Source organism: Plecotus auritus (assembly GCF_963455305.1).
Source record: "Plecotus auritus genome assembly, chromosome: 7".
In the NCBI taxonomy this organism is placed as follows: domain Eukaryota; kingdom Metazoa; phylum Chordata; class Mammalia; order Chiroptera; family Vespertilionidae; genus Plecotus; species Plecotus auritus.
Window position 1 is genome coordinate 46,764,342 of NC_137774.1, and position 23,533 is coordinate 46,787,874.

The 23,533-nt window shown below is 47.0% G+C and overlaps 2 protein-coding genes across 3 annotated transcripts in view; both read left to right on the forward strand.

Moving 5' to 3' along the window:
* CFAP52 (cilia and flagella associated protein 52) overlaps nucleotides 1-8,110 on the forward strand; it is a gene marked incomplete at its 3' end in the record, with an annotated part of 37,407 nt that extends 29,297 nt beyond the window's left edge. The window contains exons 11-14 of the mRNA XM_080677388.1: nucleotides 1,625-1,776; nucleotides 4,226-4,328; nucleotides 6,959-7,070; nucleotides 7,935-8,110. Coding sequence (XP_080533514.1) covers nucleotides 1,625-1,776; nucleotides 4,226-4,328; nucleotides 6,959-7,070; nucleotides 7,935-8,110 — 543 coding nt within the window. The remainder of the gene's footprint in view (nucleotides 1-1,624; nucleotides 1,777-4,225; nucleotides 4,329-6,958; nucleotides 7,071-7,934) is intronic.
* Nucleotides 8,111-10,353: 2,243 nt separating this feature from the next.
* USP43 (ubiquitin specific peptidase 43) overlaps nucleotides 10,354-23,533 on the forward strand; it is a gene marked incomplete at its 5' end in the record, with an annotated part of 48,731 nt that continues 35,551 nt past the window's right edge. For both annotated transcript variants that reach the window (XM_080679535.1, XM_080679536.1), the window contains 3 exons: nucleotides 10,354-10,869; nucleotides 18,197-18,328; nucleotides 22,828-22,931. In XM_080679535.1, the coding sequence (XP_080535661.1) occupies nucleotides 10,354-10,869; nucleotides 18,197-18,328; nucleotides 22,828-22,931 (752 nt within the window). The remainder of the gene's footprint in view (nucleotides 10,870-18,196; nucleotides 18,329-22,827; nucleotides 22,932-23,533) is intronic.

Here is a 23,533-nt window from a genome sequence, read left to right on the forward strand (position 1 = left end):
TCAAGATTAGAGATTTGTTTCCTTTGGCAAAAGTCATTATCCCATCCCACATCTTAACCTTGGGATATTACTTGGACGCCGTAAAAAAACATACGGCTCAGCTCATTTGGGATACCTCATGCTTCCTAATTTTCTTTACTGAGAAAGTTGTTTAGAATGTTTTTCTTCATTTAGGTTACTTTCGTCTCATCAGGTACAAATAACTTACTTATCCTAACACCAGCTTTTAGTCGTGTCCACCTAGACCCGTGGTCGGCAAACTGAGGCTCGCGAGCCACATGCGGCTTTTTGGCCCCTTGAGTGTGGCTCTTCCACAAAATACCACGTGCGGGTGCGCACGTACAGTGTGATTGAAACTTCATGGCCCATGCGCAGAAGTTGGTTTTCGGCTCTCAAAAGAAATTTCGATCGTCGTACTGTTGATATTTGGCTCTGCTGACTAATGAGTTTGCCGGTGGTTGGCAAACTCATTAGTCAACAGAGCCAAATATCAACAGTACAACGATTGAAATTTCTTTTGAGAGCCAAATTTTTTAAACTTAAACTTCTTCTAATGCCACTTCTTCAAAATAGACTCGCCCAGGCCGTGGTATTTTGTGAAAGAGCCACACTCACGGGACCAAAGAGCCACATGTGGTTTGCGAGCCGCGGTTTGCCGACCACTGACCTAGACTATTGTTCTTTCATTCTTATATTACATGAAATAGTTTCTGCTCTTCTCATTTATCTTATATGAAATGTATTAATTACAAGTAGGTATAAACATCTGACTATATTATTGTTTTCGGGTACAGTTGTAACAGAGCACTTATCCATTACTGGACATACAATAATAACTAAATTACTTTCCTTTTTTATTACAGTTAGGGCCTCATATGAACTATTTTGAAAATTTGTATGTAGGTAGTTGTATTACCTATGAATTTCACTTTAGGATAGCAAAGAGGTATTAATAAAGTATTTTTTTAAATAAAAAGTGGGGCCCAGTGGTTGGGCGTAGACCCATGCACCAAGGCACCAAGAGGTCACTGGTTTGATTCCTAGTCAGGGCACATGGCTGGGTTGCAGGCTCCACCCCCCTAATAGGGGGCGTGCGGGAGGCAGCCAATCAATGTTTCTCTCTCCCATCAATATTTCTCTCTCCCTCTCCCTTCCTTTCTCTCTAAAATAAAAATAAAAATTCTTTTTAAAGTAGGTATTGGCCTTGATGGAGTGGAGACCCAGGGACTTTTAAATGATTAAAATTGAGCAGTGATGTGAAAATTTAAATATGGCTCTGAGTACCCATGAGATTTCCTGACACCAGACATTTGAGAGCAATGCTCAGAAGAAATGAGTAGCTATATTCTTTCCCTTGGATTAGCAGCAGCCCTTGCATTGTTGTTTTTAGTAGCAGGAATTGAATACATTTTTCAGCCTTGAAAGTAGAAGTAGGTGCATGCTCATTGGGAGCATTTTCCTGGCTCCATGGAAGAATATTCTCGGCCTACAACTCCGCACTCCCACCCCACTCAAGTGAGGGGAGGAGAAGACAAGCAGAGCAGAGGTGGCCAAGTTCTTGGAATTTATTTTATCCCTTCGAAAGTCCAGGTTGTATTGAGAGCCTGTGTTTTGTGGCTTCCAGGTGAGGGTGTGGCAGATAGGCTGCCAGACCCAGAAGCTGGAGGAGGCCCTGAAGGAGCACAAGTCCTCCGTGTCCTGCATTCGGGTGAAGAGGAATGATGAGGAGTGTGTCACAGCCAGCACGGATGGCACTTGCATCATTTGGGACCTTGTGTAGGTAACTGTGATGGGGAGGACTGAGTGGCACTTACACACCCAACAATGCCATCATTTTGTTGAGCTTGAAAGAAGATTCAGACTAAGTGTAGACATCTTACTTAAGGCAGCAGTAGAGCGATGTTCATCAGAAGCCATTTATTTCTATGGCTAGTCATGGATGCTGGTAGAAATAGAATAGTTTTCAGGAGGAGCTGGGTGTTAGGTTTCTGGACAGGTAGCAAAGTCGCTTTCTGGATACACACAGTGAAGCATGATTTAACTCACACTAACTCGACTCTGAAGTATTTCCCCAAAGGGAGAAGGGAAATAACTTAGGCAATGCAGGCAGTTCCTCTGGTCATTCCACGCAGGCCAGTCAAACCCCGAATGAGCCTGCCTTGGGGTGGGAGTAGGAGAGTGGCGAATTGCCCTTCCCTCAGTTGGCCTCATTCTCAGGGTCTCTCTATACGACCAAGGCATGTAAACTTTAGTGCTGGAGTAATTAAAAGTATTTTCAAGGATATTTTTGGACTATAAGCATTTTTTCTGTGTTTATTTTGAGAATTAGACCCTGTTCCACCAACACCTCCTCCTGCCAAGCACCCCTCTACCACTAAAAAGATGCCTCACCTTTGTGTATAACTGCATTAGATACTGAAGTATAGAGGAAATGATAGAGAGATAGATAGACACATACATATAGCAAAAGAATATAAAATTTTCTTGATTGGAGAGAAGAGAATGGGAACTAAAGGCAAAGGCAGGACACATTTTATTTAATACACTAGTTGCCTGGTGCACGAAATTCATGCATGGGGGTGGGGGGGGGTGGGTGTCCCTCAGCCCAGCCTTCACCCTCTCCAATCTGGGATCCCTCTCGCAATCCGGGACCGCTGGCTGCTAACTGCTCACCTGCCTGCCTGTCTGATCACCCATAACCACACTATCTGCTGGCCTGCTTGCCTCCAACTGCCCCCTCCTGCTGGCCTTCTCGCCCCCAACTGCCCCCCTCCGGCCGACCTGCTTGCCCCCAACTCCCCCCCGCCAGCCTGCTCGCCCCCAACTGGCTCCCCCTGCTGGCCTGCTCACCCCCAACTACCCCCCTGCCAGCCTTCTCGCTCCCAACTGCCTCTCCTTGCCAGCCTGATCACCCCCAACTGCCCCACCCTGCCGGCCTGATGGCACCCAACTGCCCCCCTCGTCAGCCTGCTTGCCCCCAACTGTCCCCCCTGCCAGCCTCCTTGCCCCCAACTGGCTCCCCCTGCTGGCCTGCTCACCCCCAACTGCCCCCCCCCCCGCCAGCCTGATCACCCCCAACTGCCCTCCCCTCCTGTCCTGATCACCTCTGCCTCAGCCCTGCGACCATGGATTTGTCCGGAAGGATGTCCGGAAGGTCTCCCAGTCTAATTAGCATATTATCCTTTTATTAGTATAGATTATAAAACAAAAACCAAAGCACATCTCTTTCTTTGGGTTCTGTGTATCTCTAACTTTGATGTGCATACACATCACCTGGGGATCTTGTTAAAATGTTGATTTTCTTTCACTAGAGTATCATCTGAGATCTCACATTTGTAAAAGCTCCCAAATGAAGCCCCTGGTGCTGGCCCAGGACCACACTTGGGGGAGGTGTTGCCTTCACCTGCACTTCCCATGGGGAAATACTATATGACTAGGAGGCCATGTCTATGCTTGTTTCCATGGATGGTTTGTGACCACTTCAAAGCTTTAAGCCTCTTTGCTCTGTAGCAGGAATATTTGGTTAATTTGTGCCCAAATCTTTGAAAATGCTCAGTTCAGGTACCATGTTTGGAAACTCCCATAATGAGAAGAAACTCTGCAGAAGGGACATTATTTTACCCAGTGGAGCCTGGCCTGTGAGACGGCCACCCAGCCACCTCACCGGTGGAAGGTGAAGTTAATTTACATATTTTTGGTACAGTACCTAAAGCCATGGTTCTCAAACTACTTTAGAGTCATTTGGGATGCTGATTAAAAATGCAGATCTGTGGGCTTTATCCCAACCTACTGAATCCAAATCCCACAGGTAAGGCCCAACAGTCTCCGGTTTTCAAAGCCCTTCCCTGTACTTTGCACTCAGCTTGTAGAGCCCTTCACTGGGAAACGGGGCCTCAGGAGTCAAGTGCATGGTGTGGAAGACAGCAGGTGGACTCCCAGTTCAGCCTCCTACTTCCTTCTCACTGGAACTTGAGGCATCCCATTTAGTCCTGGGCTTTGTCTTTAGGAAACCCCCTCCTCCCCTCCCTCCTTCCCCCCTATCTTCTGACTGCCCCCTCTGTGCAGTGGGGAGATGTGGAAGTGGAGTGGGCAGAGTCACAGGACATCTGTTTGGAATGAATGAACCAACCCTAATCCAAGCTTGCACCAAATCCAGTTTGAACAGTAAATATGTTTTCCAGGGGAGGGAAAGTCGAGTTTTACAGCTTTTGAATCTATGTTTCAGACATCTTAGGAGGAATCAGATGATCCTGGCCAATACCTTATTCAAGTGCGTTTGTTACCACCCTGAAGAGTTCCAGATCATCACCAGTGGGACAGACAGGAAGGTAAGCACTCCTGGTAGGAGTTGAGATCTTTCTGGTACAAGAGAAAAGCAAAGTGTTGTGGCTGAGGGTGCAGGCTCCGGACATGCCAGTGCAAAGGATGGTCTTTGCTGTTGATCAGCGTGTCTCTTGGGAAGTGCTATGTCATCTTTCGGTACCATCACTTGCTCATCTGTAAAATGGAAATGATGGTGCCACCAACCTCATAGAGCTTCTGTGAATATTAAAGCCACGCTCGCATATAATGCTAATAGCAGGGTGCCTGCGCCAGGGGCGATACTCCATATATATTGGTTTTTATTATTAGGAATTTTCTGAGGCCGGAAAGGAATTGCTGTGCCCAAACCAGTTGTCACTTTGACTGAGTTCAAGTGGAATGACACTAGAGCTCCTCATCTCCTCTCATCACTCTGCTTCATCAATATATTAAAAATCTTTTAAGTTAGAGAGTCCATGTCCTCGGGTGAAGATTGGTTCTTTTTGGGGGTAAATTTCTCCTTGAAGAAGTAAGAGGCTTCAGCAGAGAGGCACATGGAGGGGCGAGGATGCTGGGGTGCCATCTACCCTGCTGGCCAAATCAGATCCTATCAGATCTGTACATCCAATGAATGGATTTTTGATTTTTCTAATTCAGACTCTGAGATCAATGAAGAGGGGGTTGCACGTTTATCTTTTCCTAGCCACAGAGAAAGTCGGTGAGTTAAACATATAACAAGATTGTAGGGGTAACAATACTAAAGGTGCCTCTCCCATCCCACACCACCCAAATTGGACTCTAGGAGTGGGGCTTTTACCTATTTAAGTTTCCCAGGTGATTGGGGACTACTGCCCAAAGATACTTTTTCATAAAAACCCCAGAAATGTTGCCTGGTCCATCCAGGATTTGTTAGTTCTTTGTGTCTCATTGGCCCAAACTGGCTTATGCCTGCCCATCCTCTAACATCCTGTCTGACTTGTGGTCTATGTGGGCTTCCCTCTTGGGACTGGGGTGGGGTGGATAGTAGGGAGCGTACCACAATGTCACTATAAATGCTTTGATATATGGTTCCTTAACTTTCTAAATTAGTGTGACATTTACTACTATATTTTAAGTTTTAGTGTATGAACAGTCTATTTCTCTCTTATTAGAATATTTACCAGAATGTTTAAATCATAAATCTGTAAAACTATTCTAAGTGCCGGGGACATGACAGTGTCCCCGCTGTCATGCCACTTACTTACTTTATATGTTTATTTGGGGCAGGAGGGGATGAAATTGGATGGTACACATGTAAACCAACATATGAATAAACAATGAGTAATAAGTGAACAGGATGATATGAGATGGTGAAAGAACTAAAAAGAAAATAGGACAAGTTATAGGAAAAGAAAACAAAACAAATTATAGGGAAAGAAAATAGAACGGGTTCTATGATTGTGGCTGGGAGGAAGAAAGCTGCTTTAGCTAGAGGGTCAGTGAAGGGCTCCTTAAGGAGGTGACATTTGAGCTGAGGCCCGAGTGACCAAAGGACCCAGCTACGCTCAGATCTCGGGGAAGACCATGCCAGGTGGGGGGATCCAGGAAAGCCCGAGGCCTGCTGGAACTCTCAGGAGAGGCCTGCTTGGACTTCTTTGGCCAAGAACGCTGGTAACCAAGAACAAAGGACTTATATGGGTGTGCTTCCTGAGAACAAGGATTCTTGGCGTGCTTTTCTAGTTCTTTATGCTTTGCCTGTGAAAGCAGAACTTTATTTAAAGTGATCAAACATCGGATGAAATTATACGGCCATATATATCTCTCCTACACAGTTTCTAGCTAGATTCAGAGGATTATAGATTCCCGGCACAGTGACTGGAACACAGCGAGTTTCCAACAGGAAACCAAGAGAGGAGTGAAATACATGCCCAAGTTCACACTCCTGATTCCTAGTCAAGGGCTCTTTGTTTAGAAAGAAATTTGAATTTCGAATAGGCTGTACATTTATGTTTCAAAGTTCAAAAAGTATAAAATCCGTCCATTTAGAGAAAAATTTCTCTCCTTGAGCTCCTGTCTCCCCTGCCCCCCACCAAAAGCCCCCCATTCCACCCCTATCCTAGTTTCCCTCCCCAGGAGGGGCCGAGAGTAACAATTTGTCTTTAGAACCCCACCTGTGGAAAGCTTAATTGCTTTGAGGCAGAACAGAAAGTTGGACTAAGGGTGGGGTACGGCCTGGCCTTCTCCAGGACTTTCTGAATGGCTGGGCTCCTCATCCCAGCTGAAGGAAGGAAACACTTCCCTTCCCCCAGGCCGGTCGCTCCCACTCCTGCTGTGAGCAGAAGAGGGGAAGTGCAGGCAGTGGCTGTTGCCTTTTCCTTTATAGCTTAGTTCAGACTCAATCTGCTTTGTCTGATCAAAAGCATTTCTGTCGCAATCTGGGTTTCAGCCTATTGACATCTCTCTAAATAGGATGCAAATTTAAAAACCGATACTAAAAATATGAACGTGATTTCTCCACCCCCTGCTTTAGCCTATTTATAATCTCAGCCGACATGGCATCCTTCTATATAAAGTAGAGCCTTCTACAGAAAGCAGAGCCACCTTTTGTTAGCCTGCGCATGGATGTGGATGATTCCACTGAGCCGAATTTCGCCTAAGGCTTCTCTCTGAATTCCAGATTGCCTACTGGGAGGTATATGACGGGTCAGTCATCAGAGAGCTGGAAGGCTCCTTGTCTGGGTCCATCAATGGTATGGATATCTCACTGGAAGGAGTGCACTTTGTCACAGGTCAGTCCCGGGGTCAGACAAGAACACCAAGCCTGACTGAATTGGGCAGGAACATGGAGCTCCCAGGCAGGAGGTGACGGGAAGGGACCCCAAAAGGGTCTGAAGGGCAACATGGTTTGATTCAGGCCTTAGCCCTGCAGCCAGCGTGGTTGGGAAGATAAAAATGCAGAAGTCCCATTTAGTGAGAGGAGACCAGGAACCTTAGGGGCACAAAGAAACATGAAGCCTTGCATGGCTGGCTTTTTTTTTTTTTTTTTTTTTTTTTTTTTGTGGTGGGCCTTCATGATGGAAATGGGACTTTAAATGGCCCGGGCTGTCCACTGTGCCTTGTTCTGTTCTTTCCTGCTGAAGTCTTAAATGCCAGGCTTTTAAATCAGTATTTCCAGGGGGCATTTACCACACAACATGGCTGTTGGAACAACATCAATATCATTTCCTGCCAGGCTCTTTGATTCTTCAGGACATTAAAAGTCCCAAGTGAATTAAAGTTTCATAAACACATTTACGGAAAACAATATATAAAACCAGACATGGTGTGACCCCTGCCACATACACAGATGTAAACGTGTACCTGCACACTACGGAGAAAAGACTGGAAGGAACGAAACCAAGGTGCTATTAGTGGGTTATTTCTGGGTGGTGGGACCAAGGGTGATATCACCGCTTTGCATTCCCGCCCCCCCTCCCCCTCAAATTTACTACAACAGACCTAGACTTCTATAACCAGGAAGAGTTATTATAACGACAGGTTTTCTTTCTTGAAGTTGACCCAGGGGGAATGTGTTGAAGATGGTTCAGTTTTTTGAGATCAGGGCTGCTTCTTTGTATTCTAGGATAGCCATGCCATATAAATGTCTTTTTCAGGTGGAAATGACCACATGGTCAAAGTTTGGGATTATAATGAGGGTGAAGTGACTCACGTTGGGGTTAGACACAGTGGCACCATCACGCGCCTGCGGATAAGCCCCGGAAATCAGTACATCATCAGCGTAAGTGCCGACGGAGCCATCATCCGGTGGAAGTGCCCATTTACCACCTGAAGCTGGGAGATCTGACTCAGCATCGCACACAGTTCTGGTGACCACTGCGCTTAGATAACTCCCTGGTTTTGATTTCTCACATCTGTGTTTTTGTGTTACCTATAAGTTTCAAAATATTTCCTCTTTAAGTTTCTCCTTTCCTTTATAGAACGTATGTGACATTCTTAAACTGTATTTTAAAATGGAAATGTGTCCAAGGATAATTTGTCCACGCTGTAATTAAAGATTTGTATTATGAATAAACTTCCCGTGGTTGGTTTCCTATAATAGTCTCTTTTCTAGGACTCTGCAAAGCCCACAGCCCTTCCTCTGCTACATCCACAGATGGCTTTGCTGATGCCCTCTAAAAATAAGGAGGCAGGCTCACCTTCTTAATCAGCATTTCATTAGTCAAGCTGCACAGGCAAGACTTGTGTTTGAATTTGGATCTTGGGTAGTTTTTTTTTGTTTTTAGTTTTTTGTTGTTTTTTTTTAGTTCTCTGAGCCACTGTTTTCTCTTTTATAATGCAAGAATAAAATCCTGCTCCAAAGGTTACTGTGAGAATTAAGTGAAATAGTGTAATAAAGCAGAATTCCTGACACGGAGAGAGGTAAATGTGAATTACAGGGCTTTCTCCAAGAAAATGTGTTGTTGAGGGTCTTGGGGTGATTTCTTGGGGTGATTATCTTGGGGTGATTTCATAGGTGCTTTTTTGGAGTTGGCCATAAAATCTTTCTTCTGTGCTTACCATTAGAAGGGCGAGGGACTGGATCTTGTGTATGATCATCCAAATTCTTTCCCAGCGAGGGTAAACATTATTTTCCGGAAACACAGAGGCCCCAATGCACAGTACAGTCTTTTGTTCTTAGCATATTCTTTATCCTTAACCAAAGCTCCTTTTTTTTTTTTTTTGCATTCAGTGATTTGCTGCTGCCTATTTGATATATCAAGGAGGATATTTAATAAATGATTATCACTTATCAAATAATATGTAACATTTCAGGGCATTGATGCAATAATGCATACGACTGATCTCTTTTTGAGCTAGATCCACGAGAAATTCGTTTTGCAAGACTTTGCCTGATTAATTATAAACCTGACAGTTACAGGATAAAGTGAGTGGAGTCCCGCAGTTATCCAGGCAATCAAGGGCTGGGCAAGGCCCTCTGAATACTGATTGGGCAACAATTCAGCAAGGATTATTCGTCAAGGAATGAGCAGGTGAGCAGGTAGGTGGAATGTCTGAGACCCAGAAAACTTCTTGATAAGCAAATACTGCACCGCGCAGAGGTTGGAAAGAGCCCGCCTGTGGGGCTGGCAGTCCGCAGGCCCAGGAGGAGTTCCATTTTTCCTACCTATGGGTTTTGTGACCTCGGTATATTGTATTAACCTCTCTGAGTCCGTTTCTCCAGCAGTTAAAACAAATGACAAAGTCTCGTAAGTTTTTTGGGAAATGATTCTAGTCTAGTCTGTAGTTTAAAAAAAGCAAACCATAACCAGCTGGGTTATTTCACGCAGGGCAACACGCGACTCCCAATTCCGGTCCTAGGGTGGCGGGTCCGGGGAAAGGCTCTGCCCACCCCGCAGACAAACTGGAAGGAGTGGCGCCACGTAGGCAACACCTCCCCCAAGTGTGGTCCTGGGCCAGCACCAGGGGCTTCATTTGGGAGCTTTTACAAATGTGAGATCTCAAGCACACACCTGAGCCTGCGGAGGAACCGGCGGTGGACAAAAGCGCTCCCCGTCCCTTCACAGTTCCCGCTGCGCGCCTCCCACCGCGCCAGAGTCTGCCCTTTGGGGAGTCTTTTCCCTTTTCAACGTACTCACCTGGACCTAATGACAAGACACTTAGAACTAGCCAGGGCTTTGCAATTTACGAGGCGCTTTCAAATGTATCATTCCGCTCATTCCCACAGCTAGTTGGCCGGGAGCGGAAAGGAGCAGAGGTTGAATTCAGGTCTGGTGGTTTATAATAGGTGAGGGAGGGAGGGAGGGACGTGAACTCGGTGACTCTGTGTCTCATTACTAGTCCGCGCCGCGGGGGCGGAGGAGGCTGGCCCGGCGCTGCCCCGGGGCGGAACCTGCGGCCGGATTCCCGCTCGGTGCGGGGTGGCCCCGCCCTGGCTCCGCCTCCGCCCAGTCTGCACACACCTGGCCCGCAGGTAGCCTGCGCCCCGGCGCCGGTTCGGGGCTGTAAGGGCCTGTTAGCGGCGGGTCCGCTTGGGACCCGGCGCTCGCTCGGGGAGGCGCACCGACGGGAGCCATGGAGCAGGGCCCGGGGGGCGCGGCAGGAGGGGGGCCGCCCGCGCCCCGGTCCCGCCGCCGCCGCTCCCTGCGCCGCCTGCTCAGCCGCTTCCTGCTGGCGCTGGGCAGTCGCTCCCGCCCCGAGGACTCGCCGCCCCGGTCTGAGCCCCAGCACCAGCCGCGACACTGCGATGGCGACGGTGAGGGGGGCTTTGCCTGCGCCCCAACCCCGGCCCCGGCTCCAGCCGCGCCCGGGAGCCCCGAGGAGGACCGCCCGCCCGGACCTCTACCCCAGCTCCACGCTGGCGATGGGGCGCGGCCCCCGGGCGTGCTCGGTTTGAAGAACCACGGCAACACCTGTTTCATGAATGCCGTGGTTCAGTGTCTCAGCAACACCGACCTGCTGGCGGAGTTCCTGGCGCTCGGGCGCTACCGGGCCGCCCCCGGCCGCGCGGAGGTCACCGAGCACCTGGCGGCGCTAGTGCGCGCGCTCTGGACGCGCGAATACACGCCCCAACTTTCCGCGGAGTTCAAGGTAGGCAGCGCCCCGCAGCCGGCCGCCCTCGCCGCGCGGCGGCAACCTCGCCCCGGCCCTTCTGGTTTCGCTTCTTGGAAAGAGTGTGCTCCGTCAGGAAAGGGCTTTCCTGGAGCTTTCTTTAGATGGCATTTGCCGATTCCGCCGCGGGTTGCCGCCCTAGTTTTGAGCTGTTTTATTGTGCCATAGCTCGCACACGTTTTCTTCATGAATTAATTCCTCCCAGGTATTTTAAAGGGTTGAATGGAGGGAGCTGGCAGATTTGAGTAGTGTGTTCAGCCTTTTTTTTTTTTTTTTACGCCTAGCAAACATTTGTTTAGTGCGAATGAAATCCCTAGGATGCGTTAGCGCGGGGTTGCACCCACTGTCCCCAGGATCGCGGTTTATTCACTGGGGATGCTGCAGGTCGTGAGGCTTTCTTTGGAAGTTATGTGTATCATTTCACCCGGGGTGAAAGCGGGGCGTTTGTTTGGGGTCCCAGTTGGATTCAAGAGTTCCTGATAATTGATGCACATGGCTTGCTTCCTGCTAAAAAAATCCACAGCTCTGGGCGGAGAGCTGATGCTCCCCTTAGACTAGCGATTGTTGTTCTTGGGGGAGGAGGGAACCTGTCAGTGTTCATTCCGCAGGCATCACTGCTGTTGAGTTTCAGCCTGAGAAAGCAGTCCTTGTCACGTGACCCACCGGGATGCCAAGCCCCACCTTCCACTCTCCTACTTCCTCTATTGAAGCACTGTGCTGCAGGAATCAATGGATCAAATTGGTGTCATTAATACCTCTTTTTGGCAACATTTGCTTTTTAAATAGAGGCAGTATCACACAGTGATCGAGAGCAAGATCTTTGGAGCTTTGTGTCCTTGAGCAAATTTCCAAATCTTGCTGTGCCCCAGCTTTCCTCATCTGTGAAATGGGACCATAATGGTACCTGTAATATACAGCATGCCTTGTGGAGTTTAAGTGAGTTATATGTACAGCATTTAAAACAGTGCCTGGAAGGAACTTTTTATTATTCTATTATTATACCTCCTCACCTGCAGAAACCTAGAAGGAGGGAGGATGGTAACCTTTGTGTACTTTTCTCATACCAGATGCATTCTCATCCAGTTACTGCAGGGATGGGAGCGGTTCCAGGAGTAGCTTGGAAAAAACCTTCCAAATTACTAATCACCCTTGGTGACTCACCAGGAGTTCTATCTCTCTCCTGTTCTGGAACTCTGAAGGCCTAGAAGCTCCTGGTGAGCCTTGGGGAATGGAAGGATAATCAAATTGTTAATGTCAATGAGGGTGATATAATGTCGGGTTTCCTGGGACTTTCTGGGTAACCAGCCTTGGAGAGAGTGGAGGATCCCAGAATCCGGGGTTTTAAATCTTGCTGATTGAAATCTAGGTGAGCTCCTCTTATTTTACAGATGAAAAAATATTCATTCATCTAACAAGTGTTTCTTGAGTGTCCAGACACTGTAACAGGTGCATGGGCTATGTGAGTGATGAGCATAAAACCTGATTCTGGGGCTGCCCTCCAGGAATTTACAGTCTGTGGGAGAGATGGTTGGTAACGACGTAATCACCCAGGCACATGATGAGAACTGGTGGGAAGTGTTAGAAAATAAAAATACAGGGAGCTGTGGCAATTCTGGCAGAAGGCTGTGATATGACTGGGGCGGAGAAGTGTCAAGGGGCAGGACGGCTTCCCAGGAGAGGTAACCACTGAGTTGAGTTTTGGAGGAACAAGGGTCAACTGAGGAATGGAACTGAAAGTGCCTGTCACTGAGGTTCGGGCTGAGGAGCTAGGCAGAATGAATGAATGGTTAAATGAATTAATGAAAACGTATGTGATTGGGGGTGAAAGGCTGGAGAATTGGTTGGGGACAAGCCACATAAGGTTTTAAACAGGAGTCTGGTCTTCAGGAGGGATTTGTAGCTTCAGACAGAGGAAGGAAGGAAATTGAGAGGAGTTACCCAACCCCCTCCTGAGCCCTGAGTCACCCAGCCCCTCCCCCCCACCACACACAGCAGGACCACTCTTTGTTTTAACAGCAAATGAATACATACATTAAAAAATCCTGTTTATGATATTATCCCTAATACTTTGCTTTTCTGATGATATGGTTAAATATGTGTATGCTATAAAAAATTGAAAAGTTCAAAAATGTAAACAATGATCTGGAACTCCACTAGAGACAGCCATCTCTAGAGATAATCATAATAAACATTGATGTGCTTCAAAGCACATGCAAACAATTGGAAATCCTGGCTTTATAGCCTGCCTTTAAAAAAACCATCACAAGACCTGCGATACTGAGACAGTCGATCTGATAACCAAAAGGGCCACTAAGACTAACAGGAGGGAGCACATACAGCGTGGAGACGCTGGACAAAGGGATGATTCATGTCCCAGGCGGGATGGAGCAGGACAGCGCGAGATTTCTCATGCTATTCAGAATGGATCGCAATTTAAAACTTACAGATTGTTTATTTTTGAAAATTCCCATTTAATATTTTCGATTTTTGCTTGACCTTGTATAACTGAAATTATGCAAAGCAAAACCAAGGATAAGGGAGGACTACTGTACATCATATTGTTTTGATACATTTATATTACAATACTAGAGGCCCAGTGCACGAATTTGTGCACGGGTGGGGTCTCTTGGCCCGGCCAGCTGTCTCACCCAGTCCAGGGGCAGGGGGTGGTCAGAGGGGGGGGACCACAGGAGATTGGCTGTGGGAGTGCACTGACCACCAGGGGGCAGCTCCTACAGTGAGCATCTGCCCCCTGGTCGTCTGTGCATGTCATAGCTACTGGCCAGTCATCTGGTCATAATGGTCGCTTAGGCTTTTATATATATAGATGATTGACATAGCAGCATTAGCTAACGTCTTCCTCACATGAGGTAATTATCCTTTCTTCTAGGATTGGAACAGTTAAAAGCCAGTCTCTTAGCAAGTGTCGTGCTTATAACGTGGTTTTGTTGTCTGTAGTCACTGCACTGGGTGTTAGGTCTGCAGGTCTTATTTTTTTACTAGTTGCAAGTTTGTGCCCTTAAACAGCACCTCCATTTCCCCACCACTCGGCCCTCAAAACCACCAGTTTACTCTCTGCTTTTACAATTTCGGTTATTTCTTTTATTAGAAGTAAAATAGAGTATTTTACCATGCTTCTTACTAGTTGTAAGGCTGCTCTTGGAATTATCTGTTTATGTTATTTGTATATTCCTCTGCTTTGATCCTAATGTTTTTTTAACTTGTTTTTACAAGTTCCTCAACCATTGTCATATTTCTTGCAAATGTTTTCTCCAAACTCTCCTTCCTATCCTGATACTGGAAGTTTTAGATTTATTTATATCAGACCTTAATAAATATTTTATGTGTTTCTAATTTTTCTGTGGTTATATTAAGGATTTCAGCCACCTGGAATTTATCTTAGCTTATGTGCTTAAGAATCAATTTTAGACCTATGATTTTAGACACAGAATGCCTCAATTGATATACATTACTCAAGGCACTGCTGTTTGTTTGTTTGTTTATTTATTTATTTATTCATTTCTCAACCGAGGATATTATTCCAATGATTTTTAGAAAGAGTGGAAGGTAGGGAGAGAGGGATGAAAGAGATAGACACATCAATTGGTTGCTTCCCGAATGCACTCTAACTGGGGCCAGGGTACATACTCTTGACTGGGAATCGAACCTCCATTCCTGGGCCAACACTCTAATCACTGAGCAACACTGGCCATGGCTCCCGGCACTGTTTTTTTTTTTTTTTGTTTTGTTTTTTAAAACCATGATGCCTTTATAATTTTTATGTTCTGGAAGTTCTTGACAAAACAGTACACATGAAATTAAAATGGAGTAGAAATATTAGAAAATTACCAAAGGGCTCTAGAAATTCATATTTTGAATTACAACTATCACTAATGAGATCAGGTACAAGACAGAAAGTCTAGAGCAATAACCACTTATAATCATTTAGAACATTATAAAAATTAGGTTTTATTTATAAATACAACCACAAATATGAAATAACTAGTAATAACTTTAATAAGAAATACTTAAAAAATTATCAATATTTGAGAGAGAGAAAGCACATGGATAGAGCAATGCCATGTTGCAAGGCAGAAATACCAGACATTTTTGTTCATTCCTCTCAAGTTAGGATTTAGCTTTAATGTGGCTCTAAATTTCACTAGACTTTCTATAGGAATGTGCTCTGTAGAAATTGATAGGCTATGTTAATTTAAAATTTCTGGAAAACACCTGCCAGATACTATTATAATTGGAGAAGAAATAATAAAGAAAAAGTTCACTGTAAAAAAAAAATTAAATATACAAATGTGAATGAAAAAAAAACCACACCTATGGTCCCATTCTTCTATGACAACCATTTGTTGTTATTTTGCTGTATATTTTTGGGACTTTTATCTATCTATAAATATATATAAAACAATGTCAAATAGATATTTTTCCATTCTTTTTAAATGACAGGATCGTTTATTTTACTTTTTCATTAGTATTTCTTCAAGCATAATTTTTTTTAAATCCTCACCCAAGGATATGTTTATTGATTTTTAGAGAGAGAGGAAGAGAGAGAGGGAGGGGAAGAGAGAGAGAGAGAGAGAGAGAGAGAGAGAGAGAGAGAAATGTCATTGTGAGAGAGAAAAAACATTGATTGGTTGCCTCTGGTGTGTGCTCTGACCAGGGATTGAACCCTAGGTCTGTACCCTGATCTGTAATCGAACCCAAATCTTTTTGGTGTGGGACAATGCTGAGCCACCCAGCTTTTTAAGGCCATCTAATATGAGTGTGCCACAGCTTTTCCTCAAGTTACGTTGATACTTAGAGATACCTTTGTTTGTATCTCTCATTTCTTAGCCTAAATCCCCCAAAGTAGAATTACAGTTGACCCTTGAACAACTCTGGGGTTGGGGCAGTGACAACCCCTGTCCCCACTGCAGTAAAAAATCCATGTATAGCTTTTTGGCTCCCACAAAACTTAACTACTAATAGCTTACAAGTGACCAGAGCCTTACTGATAACATAAACAGTTGATTAACACATATTTTGTATATGTATTATATGTGATACTCTCACAATAAAGTAAGCTAGAGAAAAGAAAATACTAAGAAAATCATAAGAAGAGAAAATATATTTATAGTATTTCTTGAAAAAACTTGCTTAAAAGTGGGCCCATGCAGTTCAAACCTGTGCTGTTTAAGGGTGTGTTTCTGGAGGAACATTTTTAAGGCCCTTGCTTGTCTTCCTGACATTCATTGTCAAATGCTTTCTGGAAAGGGGGTATGGCTTTCCAGCCAGGCTGACATGAAGAGAGGATGAGTCTTAAAGCACTAGATTGATTAGCAGGAGGGGCATGGGTTTCACATGGGAGGAAGGAGAAGTACAGGTAGAGACTTTTGAAGTGGGCAAGCATGTTTGGGGCACCTGAGTGGCTTGTTTACCTGGAGCTTTGAAACACATGAGAGAGCTGTGAGAGACACGGATGCGGCCAGACCAGGTGGTGAGTGAGAGTCAGGAAGGGTTTGGAGTTCGGCATGGCGCATGGCGTTATCCAGCTGTGGGAAGGTGGTTCTGCCCTGCCCGGCCGGCAGGGGGTTGGCAGGGGAGACTGTCGGGACTGGGCTCCTTCGTAGGTAGGTATTGCCACCTGGGTAGCAGTAGTTAGGACTCAACAGTGGGAATGGGACTGGGCAGAAAGAATTTGGGAGTCAGAATTCAGAATGCTTGACAACTGACTGATGTGGGTGTGAGAGGGGATCTGAAAGCGGACACGGACTTGAAGAGGAGGAGCTGATTTGAGAGCTTTCCAGCTGGTGGGGCTGGCTGCTCCCCAGGGCACACGTGAGGTGGTGGCACTAAGGATGTAGGTTGGAGGGTGGCAGATAAAATACATGATGCCCACCAGTTAAATTTGAACTTCAGATACAAATGACTTTTTCGTCTAAACATAATCTCAAATATTGCATGGGACATATTTATACTACAAACATTGTTTATTGTTTATTGCTTATTTATGATTCGTTGTATTCGCTCAATTTGGCAGCCCTAGAAATGGCACAGAAACTGGAGGGAAGGATCCAAACTTGACTCTCCAGTGAACCAGGCCAGTGTGACTGGCATATAAACTCAGCACCAGCATTTCAATGAATGAAATCTTGAATTTTGCTTCATCTCATCCTAAAGTTCCTTTAAATTCCAAGGAAAGATTAAACGAAAGAAAAAGAATGGAACCCAGGCCATTGGATTTGATTGGCAGTGGAGAGGCTTCTCTGGGCCCACAGCCTTACTCAGACTGGCCCCTTTGCTGGGTGTGAGCGGAGAACAGCCCGGGGGCAGGGTTGGACAGACCACCATATACTGTGTGCACACACAGACAGGAGGCTTCGCTTACACTCAGCATTAAAAAAATAAATAAATAAATCGCTGGAAAGGTGCTTAAGAAACTGCTGAGAGCAGCCTCCCTGTGGGGAGGGGTATGCAGGGATTGAGAATGAGTAGAAGGAAGACACTTCATTACTGTCCTTTTAAAAATTTTTTTGAATTCTTTTTTTAAAGTACGTGCATATGTTACCCTTTGAAATTAAGTTTTAAAAAGCTGAAATATGCATTTACACAGACATGGACATAGTTGTTACACAGTTTAACAGGACAGTACAAAAGGAGCAGGGAATCGGGAGTGTCCCGGAGGCAGGAGTCCTGTCCTGCTCACTGCCGTGTCCCCAGTGCACATGGCCCTCCGTGAATAGTTCACGAAGGAATGAAGCTTGAAAACAACCAACCATAGGAAGAGAAGTCTGCACTTCGGTTTTACATATAGGAGAAGAGGCAGTGAAAGAGCTACATGCATGTTTAAGGTATTTGAGGAAGGCCACCTCACTTTGCCAGAGAGTTGAAGTGATGGGAGAGAAGGAAATCGCTGAGGGAGGGGTAAGGCAAGGAGCTGTGCACCTGCAGGTGTAAATAGACAGACGGGCGGAGCAGGTGCCCAGTGATCAAGGGAGGACAGATGGTCACAGATGGTCAACAGAATCAAAATATTCCACAGGGACCACCCTGTGGGTTTCTAAGGACAGGACTTCCGTAGCAGTCTTTCTGGAGAACAAGGTGCCTTCTCTGTACAGAAAACCCTTATAGCATCTGGGACCCTGCCCCAAAGGGCACACTTTAGCAGGAAAGACCGCTTCTCACCCCAGATTGTCTCCATGTTGTCGGCCCAGGTGAGGCGAAGAGGGACCGCTGGTGGACCGAAGCGAATGGGCCCTGATTGGGTTGTGGGAGGCCAGGGTGACCCTCCGGTTTTCTCCTCTCCTTTCAGAATGCTGTTTCCAAGTATGGCGCCCAGTTCCAGGGCCACGCCCAGCACGACGCCCTGGAGTTCCTGCTCTGGCTGCTGGATCGGGTGCATGAGGACTCTGAGGGCTTGTCCCGAGGGCCAGGGTCCCAGCAGGTCAGTCTCTCAAAACAACACATTGTACTTGATTTTCTTTTCTTCGTTTGAATATTTACTCAGCTCCTGCAAACTGAATCTTGAACTTCAGAGTCTTGCATCCCTGTGTGTCCTGGCTCGCATGCACAGCGGGGTCCCTGTGCCTTTCTCTTAGCTCCTTTCTTAGACAATGCACTTCCTCCGATGCGGGTCCATCCTCTAATCCCATTGAAACACTGAAGAGGTTTCCTTTTGGATTACCGTTTGAAAAATCTCCCGTTGTCAGTATTCTGTGCATCAGTGTGTGCACCTGCAGCCCTGGGTACCACCGCTTTCTCATCTACGCATCCTACAGAGCAGGGATTCCCAGTCTTTTTGTCTCAAGACACAGGATGGATGATCTTTACATGTGTGTGCTTAGCATTCCAGGTGGCGGGAAAACCCCAGACCTCTGGGAGTGAGAAAGCACTGACTCGTGTCAGAGCCGAGTTCATTGAGCCATCAGCGTGTGCTCTGTGGGCTTTGCTCATAAGGGCCAATGACGGGTTCTGCTCTCCTGCTCTCTTTTTACCTCTCCCTCACGGAAGTAAAAGCCAGTGAAGTTACTACACCATGAGGGAGCCAGGGTATAACAATACCTGTGAATAAGCCCCTGTCATTTAAAACATGGCTCATAAGCTGCGGTAAATAATCAGTCACACATTATTTTAATGTGTCTCAAAGCTGACCCAGATGCAGCCATGAGAACTACTTTACCCATATATTTTTTTTGTGTGTGTGTGTGTTTTTTAAATCTGGACACTATTCCCATCCCACTTGTGAATTAAACACCCTTTGGAAGTGTTTAAGTCTTTCAACCATCACCTTCCCATCCTTTCATTATTTGCCTGGAGCCCATCAGTCATCCTATATAATAAAAGGCTAATATGCAAATTGTCCCTTCTACCAGGAGTTTGACCAGGGGGTGGGGCCGGCCAACCGCCTGCGGCCCCTCCCTCCAGCTTACCCGCCCCCGGTCCCCTCCAATCAGGGGTGGGGCCAGCCAGCCAACATCCCATGTCCCCTCCCCCCAGCTGGCCGGCCTGATAGCCCTGATCGGGGTGGGCCGGCTGGACCCCATCTATGCACGAATTTGTGCACCGGGCCTCTAGTAAAGAATGAATGGCAGCCCTTTCCAGTGTGGCTCAGTGGATAGAGTGATGGCCCGCACATGGAAGGGTCTTGGGTTCCATTTCTGGTCAAGGGCACGTACCTGGGTTGCAGGTTTGTTCCCTGGCCCTGCGTGACAGGCAAGAGCAGGGGAGGCTGTTGGCCAGAGAGAGGAGCCTCCCAGCTCTTAATTTGACCTGATTGAAACCAGACAAGATATTTTTCTCGGTCTGGGGTCCACGCCACCCCTTGAAGTCTGCGGTCAGAAACGGGGCCACCTGTGGAGGCTCGGCTGCTGGGGCTGCAGGGAAGGAACAGGGCTGCTGGGATGGGTTGGCAGGAAACCTCATTTTTCCTTTCCAAAAAGGAAAGGGACTGACTCTCTGTGTAACTCTGTACAGCTTTCTCTTTGAGGTTATTTCAGCCTCAAAACATATAAAAGCCATATAGCGAGGTGTACGGAAACGAGTAGAAACCATAAGGACCCCTTTCTTCTGTGACTTTAATGATTCTCAACTGCTTTCCCCTGGCAGAGAGGGCCCGTTTTACTCTCCTGTAGACACACACAGCAGGTTTTCTTAGAGGAAGAGCTGCTCCTACAGCGGTAACAAAGGGATGAGGCTGCGAGAGGACCAGGAAGCTGACACATATTAAGCACCTACTCTCTGCCAGGCAGGATACACAGGTCATCTTTTCTGATTTTATTGATGGCCCCCTGAGGTGGATGGCACACTCCTATTCCTTTTACAGGTGGAGTGAGGCCGAGACACGTGCAGGGCCCTGGCAGATGGAGCCAGCCCGGTCTGACCTGTAGTCCATGCTCTGTGCGAGCTCCCCTGCCGCCCCTCCCCAGCCACGCTCAGGATTTCCTCCTTCCACACCCCACCCCTGGGTGATCCCATCCACTGCTGCTCCCACTGTGCTACATTGTCACCTTGATGCAGAAGCGGTCTGTGTCACTGTGGGTGTTCAGCTGACTCAAATAAGAATGGGACTTGTGAGAAGGCTGAGGGGTGGCACGGGGACCACAGGGCAGGCTGAAGACCTAGGCATGGGTTCACTGAGATCCGGACAGCTCTGGGTGGGCTGTCTCAGTGCCGGAGCTATTCTGGCCTGGACTCTGCCAGCATCGCTGTCTCCAGCCCTTTGATCATTCTGCTTGTGGGTCGTCGACTCAGTCTAGCTTGGGGCAGGTGCCTGCCCTTCGGTAAGGGACAGCAGGGCCTCTGATTAAAGAGCCTGCCCACCTCCCCATGGACTGGACTCATTGTTCCCAAAGGGGGGCTACTACCAAGAAGAGGAGTGAATACCAGGCAGCCAAAAATACCATGTGCACTCTGCATCCGAGCTCTCTCTGCTCTCAGCCCTTCGCTGCTCTGCTGTCAGATGTCTCGCCTGGATGGGGATGCCCTTCCCTGACCCACTTCCTTTGGCTTTCGTTCATGGAACAGGCATTCGCCAAGTTCTGTGTCCGAAGCTTGGAGCTGGTCCTGTGTATCTGCTCCCTTTCCTCCCTCTGTTCCCCCATCAGCTGCGTGCACAGGGTGTCTGAGTCCTTCCCTCCTTCTCCTTTTTACAGCTCCTACTCTAGTTTACCCTGTTTCAACTGGACCCTTGAGCCTCCAAGTCTGTGTCATAGCTCAGACTTAGCCTCCTTCCTCCTGTCGAGTTAGAGCATCCCTCCGGGCATGTCGCCACCACTAGGTTCCAAACCATCTACAACATGTAAATAGTGCTTACTGTTCCAGCCACTGTTGTGTTTTGTATTAACTCGTTTCCTCTCAAGAAAGTCCCATCAGATAGGCATTATCATTCCCTATTTCTTTATGACAGTTGGGGAACCTTGGAGCTCCGAGGGTGACTAACCCCCTGGCCCAGTGCCAGTGCAGGGGTTTGAACCCAGGCAGTGCACCTCGAGGTCAATGTTTAACTCCTGTGCTATGCCGTTTACTGAACCAGACAGTCTTCTCTGGGGCATGGAGGGCCCCGCCCAGCGTGGCTCCAGACTCGCTCTCCAGCCCTATTTCCTGCTTCCCTTTGCACATCCTGTGTTCTGGTCAAATGGGGCTTCCTAAAATAGTAAGAGTGACCATTCTGAGTATTTGTTGCTTTTATTCGTCCCACTATTTTGTTATGGAAGATTTCAAACATATGGACAAGTTGAATTACTTATAAAGTGAACCTCATACCTACCACCTAGAGCAGCCGTGGGCAAACTGCGGCCCGTGGGCCGGATCCGGCTGTTCTATCCGGTTCTCTTGCTCTCCCCTCCGCTCCTTTACTTTGAATTTATATTAGTTCACACAAACACTCCATCCATGCTTTTGTTCCGGCCCTCCGGTCCAGTTTAAGAACCCATTGTGGCCCTCGAGTCAAAAAGTTTGCCCACCCCTGAGTCCTAGAGTCTATAATTTGTATTTAACTAAAATTGCTGTATCACATTTTATCCATCTATTCATTCTTCTCTCTACTCATCACTCCCTCGGGTTTCCTCAACTTATATTTTTGATGCATTTTAAATTAAATTTCAGACATTGCTGCCCTTCACCCCAAACCCTTCCTTTTTCCTGGCTCTTTGAAGGAGATGCTGGCCTTGGAGACTGCAGTGATGTGGCCACAGGCCACAGAATTCCTGTAGCCACGAGGAGTTGGAAGAGGCAAGGAATGTCCAGAGGAAGTGTGGCCTTGCCAACACCTTGATTTGGGGCTAGTGATGTTGATTTTGGATGTCTGCCCTTGAGAACTGTGAGAGAATAAACGTCTGTTGTTTTAAGCCACCAGTGTGTGGTGATTTGCTACAGCACCAACAGGCAACTGAAACATAAGGGGATGCAAGGGAGGATGCAGTAGACTCAGTTGTGAGTGAAGGAGGCTTATGCAGTAGTCTAAGGTGCGTGGTGGTTTGTCCGAGAAGGACGGTGGTCATGTGGGGGCTGGTTTACTGGGAAATGTGGACAGACAGGTTCAGTCAGTGGGAACTCTGGCTCGAATGTGTTTGAAGTCATGGCAGCGCATCCCAGTGAGACGTCCTAGAGGCATCTAATCACAGGAGGCCCAGCGGATGGAGATAAAGAACAAGGCGGTAAACTCAGGGTAGTCGTCAAGGCTGGGTGAGTGTGTGTGAGTGTTCGTCCAGGTTCATGCTGCAGTTCTGCTCTTCCAGCTCCTTCTCTCTCGTGGGGGATTTGGGAGGTGAAGAGATGGAGGGAGCAAGGGGTTGTGGCAAAGGCAGCATTGAAGGCCCAGGCTCTGCAGAGACTAGGCCCAGGAAGGGCTGGCATCGCCCAGGAGGAGGCCGGGACTCCATGGTCTGGAAGTGGTGGCGTGATGGGAGGTGTATTAATTGGCTTTCTTTCCTCATTTCTTTGCAGCTTCAGCCTGAAGGCAGTAAAACCTCTGAGAACCACCTGTCACCATCGGCTCAGCTTTCTCTAGGTCAAAGCTTTGTCCAAAGCCACTTCCAAGCACAATATAGGTAAGAAGGGGATGTGTGTGTAGAGTCACCCAAGAGTACAGCAAACTTCTATGCTGGACACGGTCTCCCAAGGCCAGGTTTACCCTGAGATTACAAAGCAACTCTCCCACTATTAATCCAAATGAACCACTCACTCCTACGGCTCTGACCTCTAGTGTTTCTCCCTTTCCTTCTTGCTGGCCTCTGGGCCTCCCATCTCCTCTTGAAGGGGGGGCGATGCCAGGGTGGTTCCACAGACTGTGAGTGGGGAGGCCAGGACCTCCCCAGCAGGCAGGCACTGGGTGAGGCCCTTCCTGTTTGTTCCTCATTGCCAGAGAGCCCAGTTAGAGTTAAAGTTGTTAGGAGTTCAAGATTTCTAGAGGACATAAAAAATGTATAGTTACATAGCCTTTGACTTCAGAAAAGTTCTCCTTGGGCTTTTATATGTGACAGTTCAGAGATTATGTAAGGCGGAATATTTTCAAGTATTGCAGTGGTTTTTTTTAAAGGTAAACATGAACCAATATTTTATTCCATGCTAGATTTTAGAAGCAATTTACTAACTTATTTTTTACATTTTAATTGGACATTCAATATTATTTTATAATAGTTTCAGGTACAGT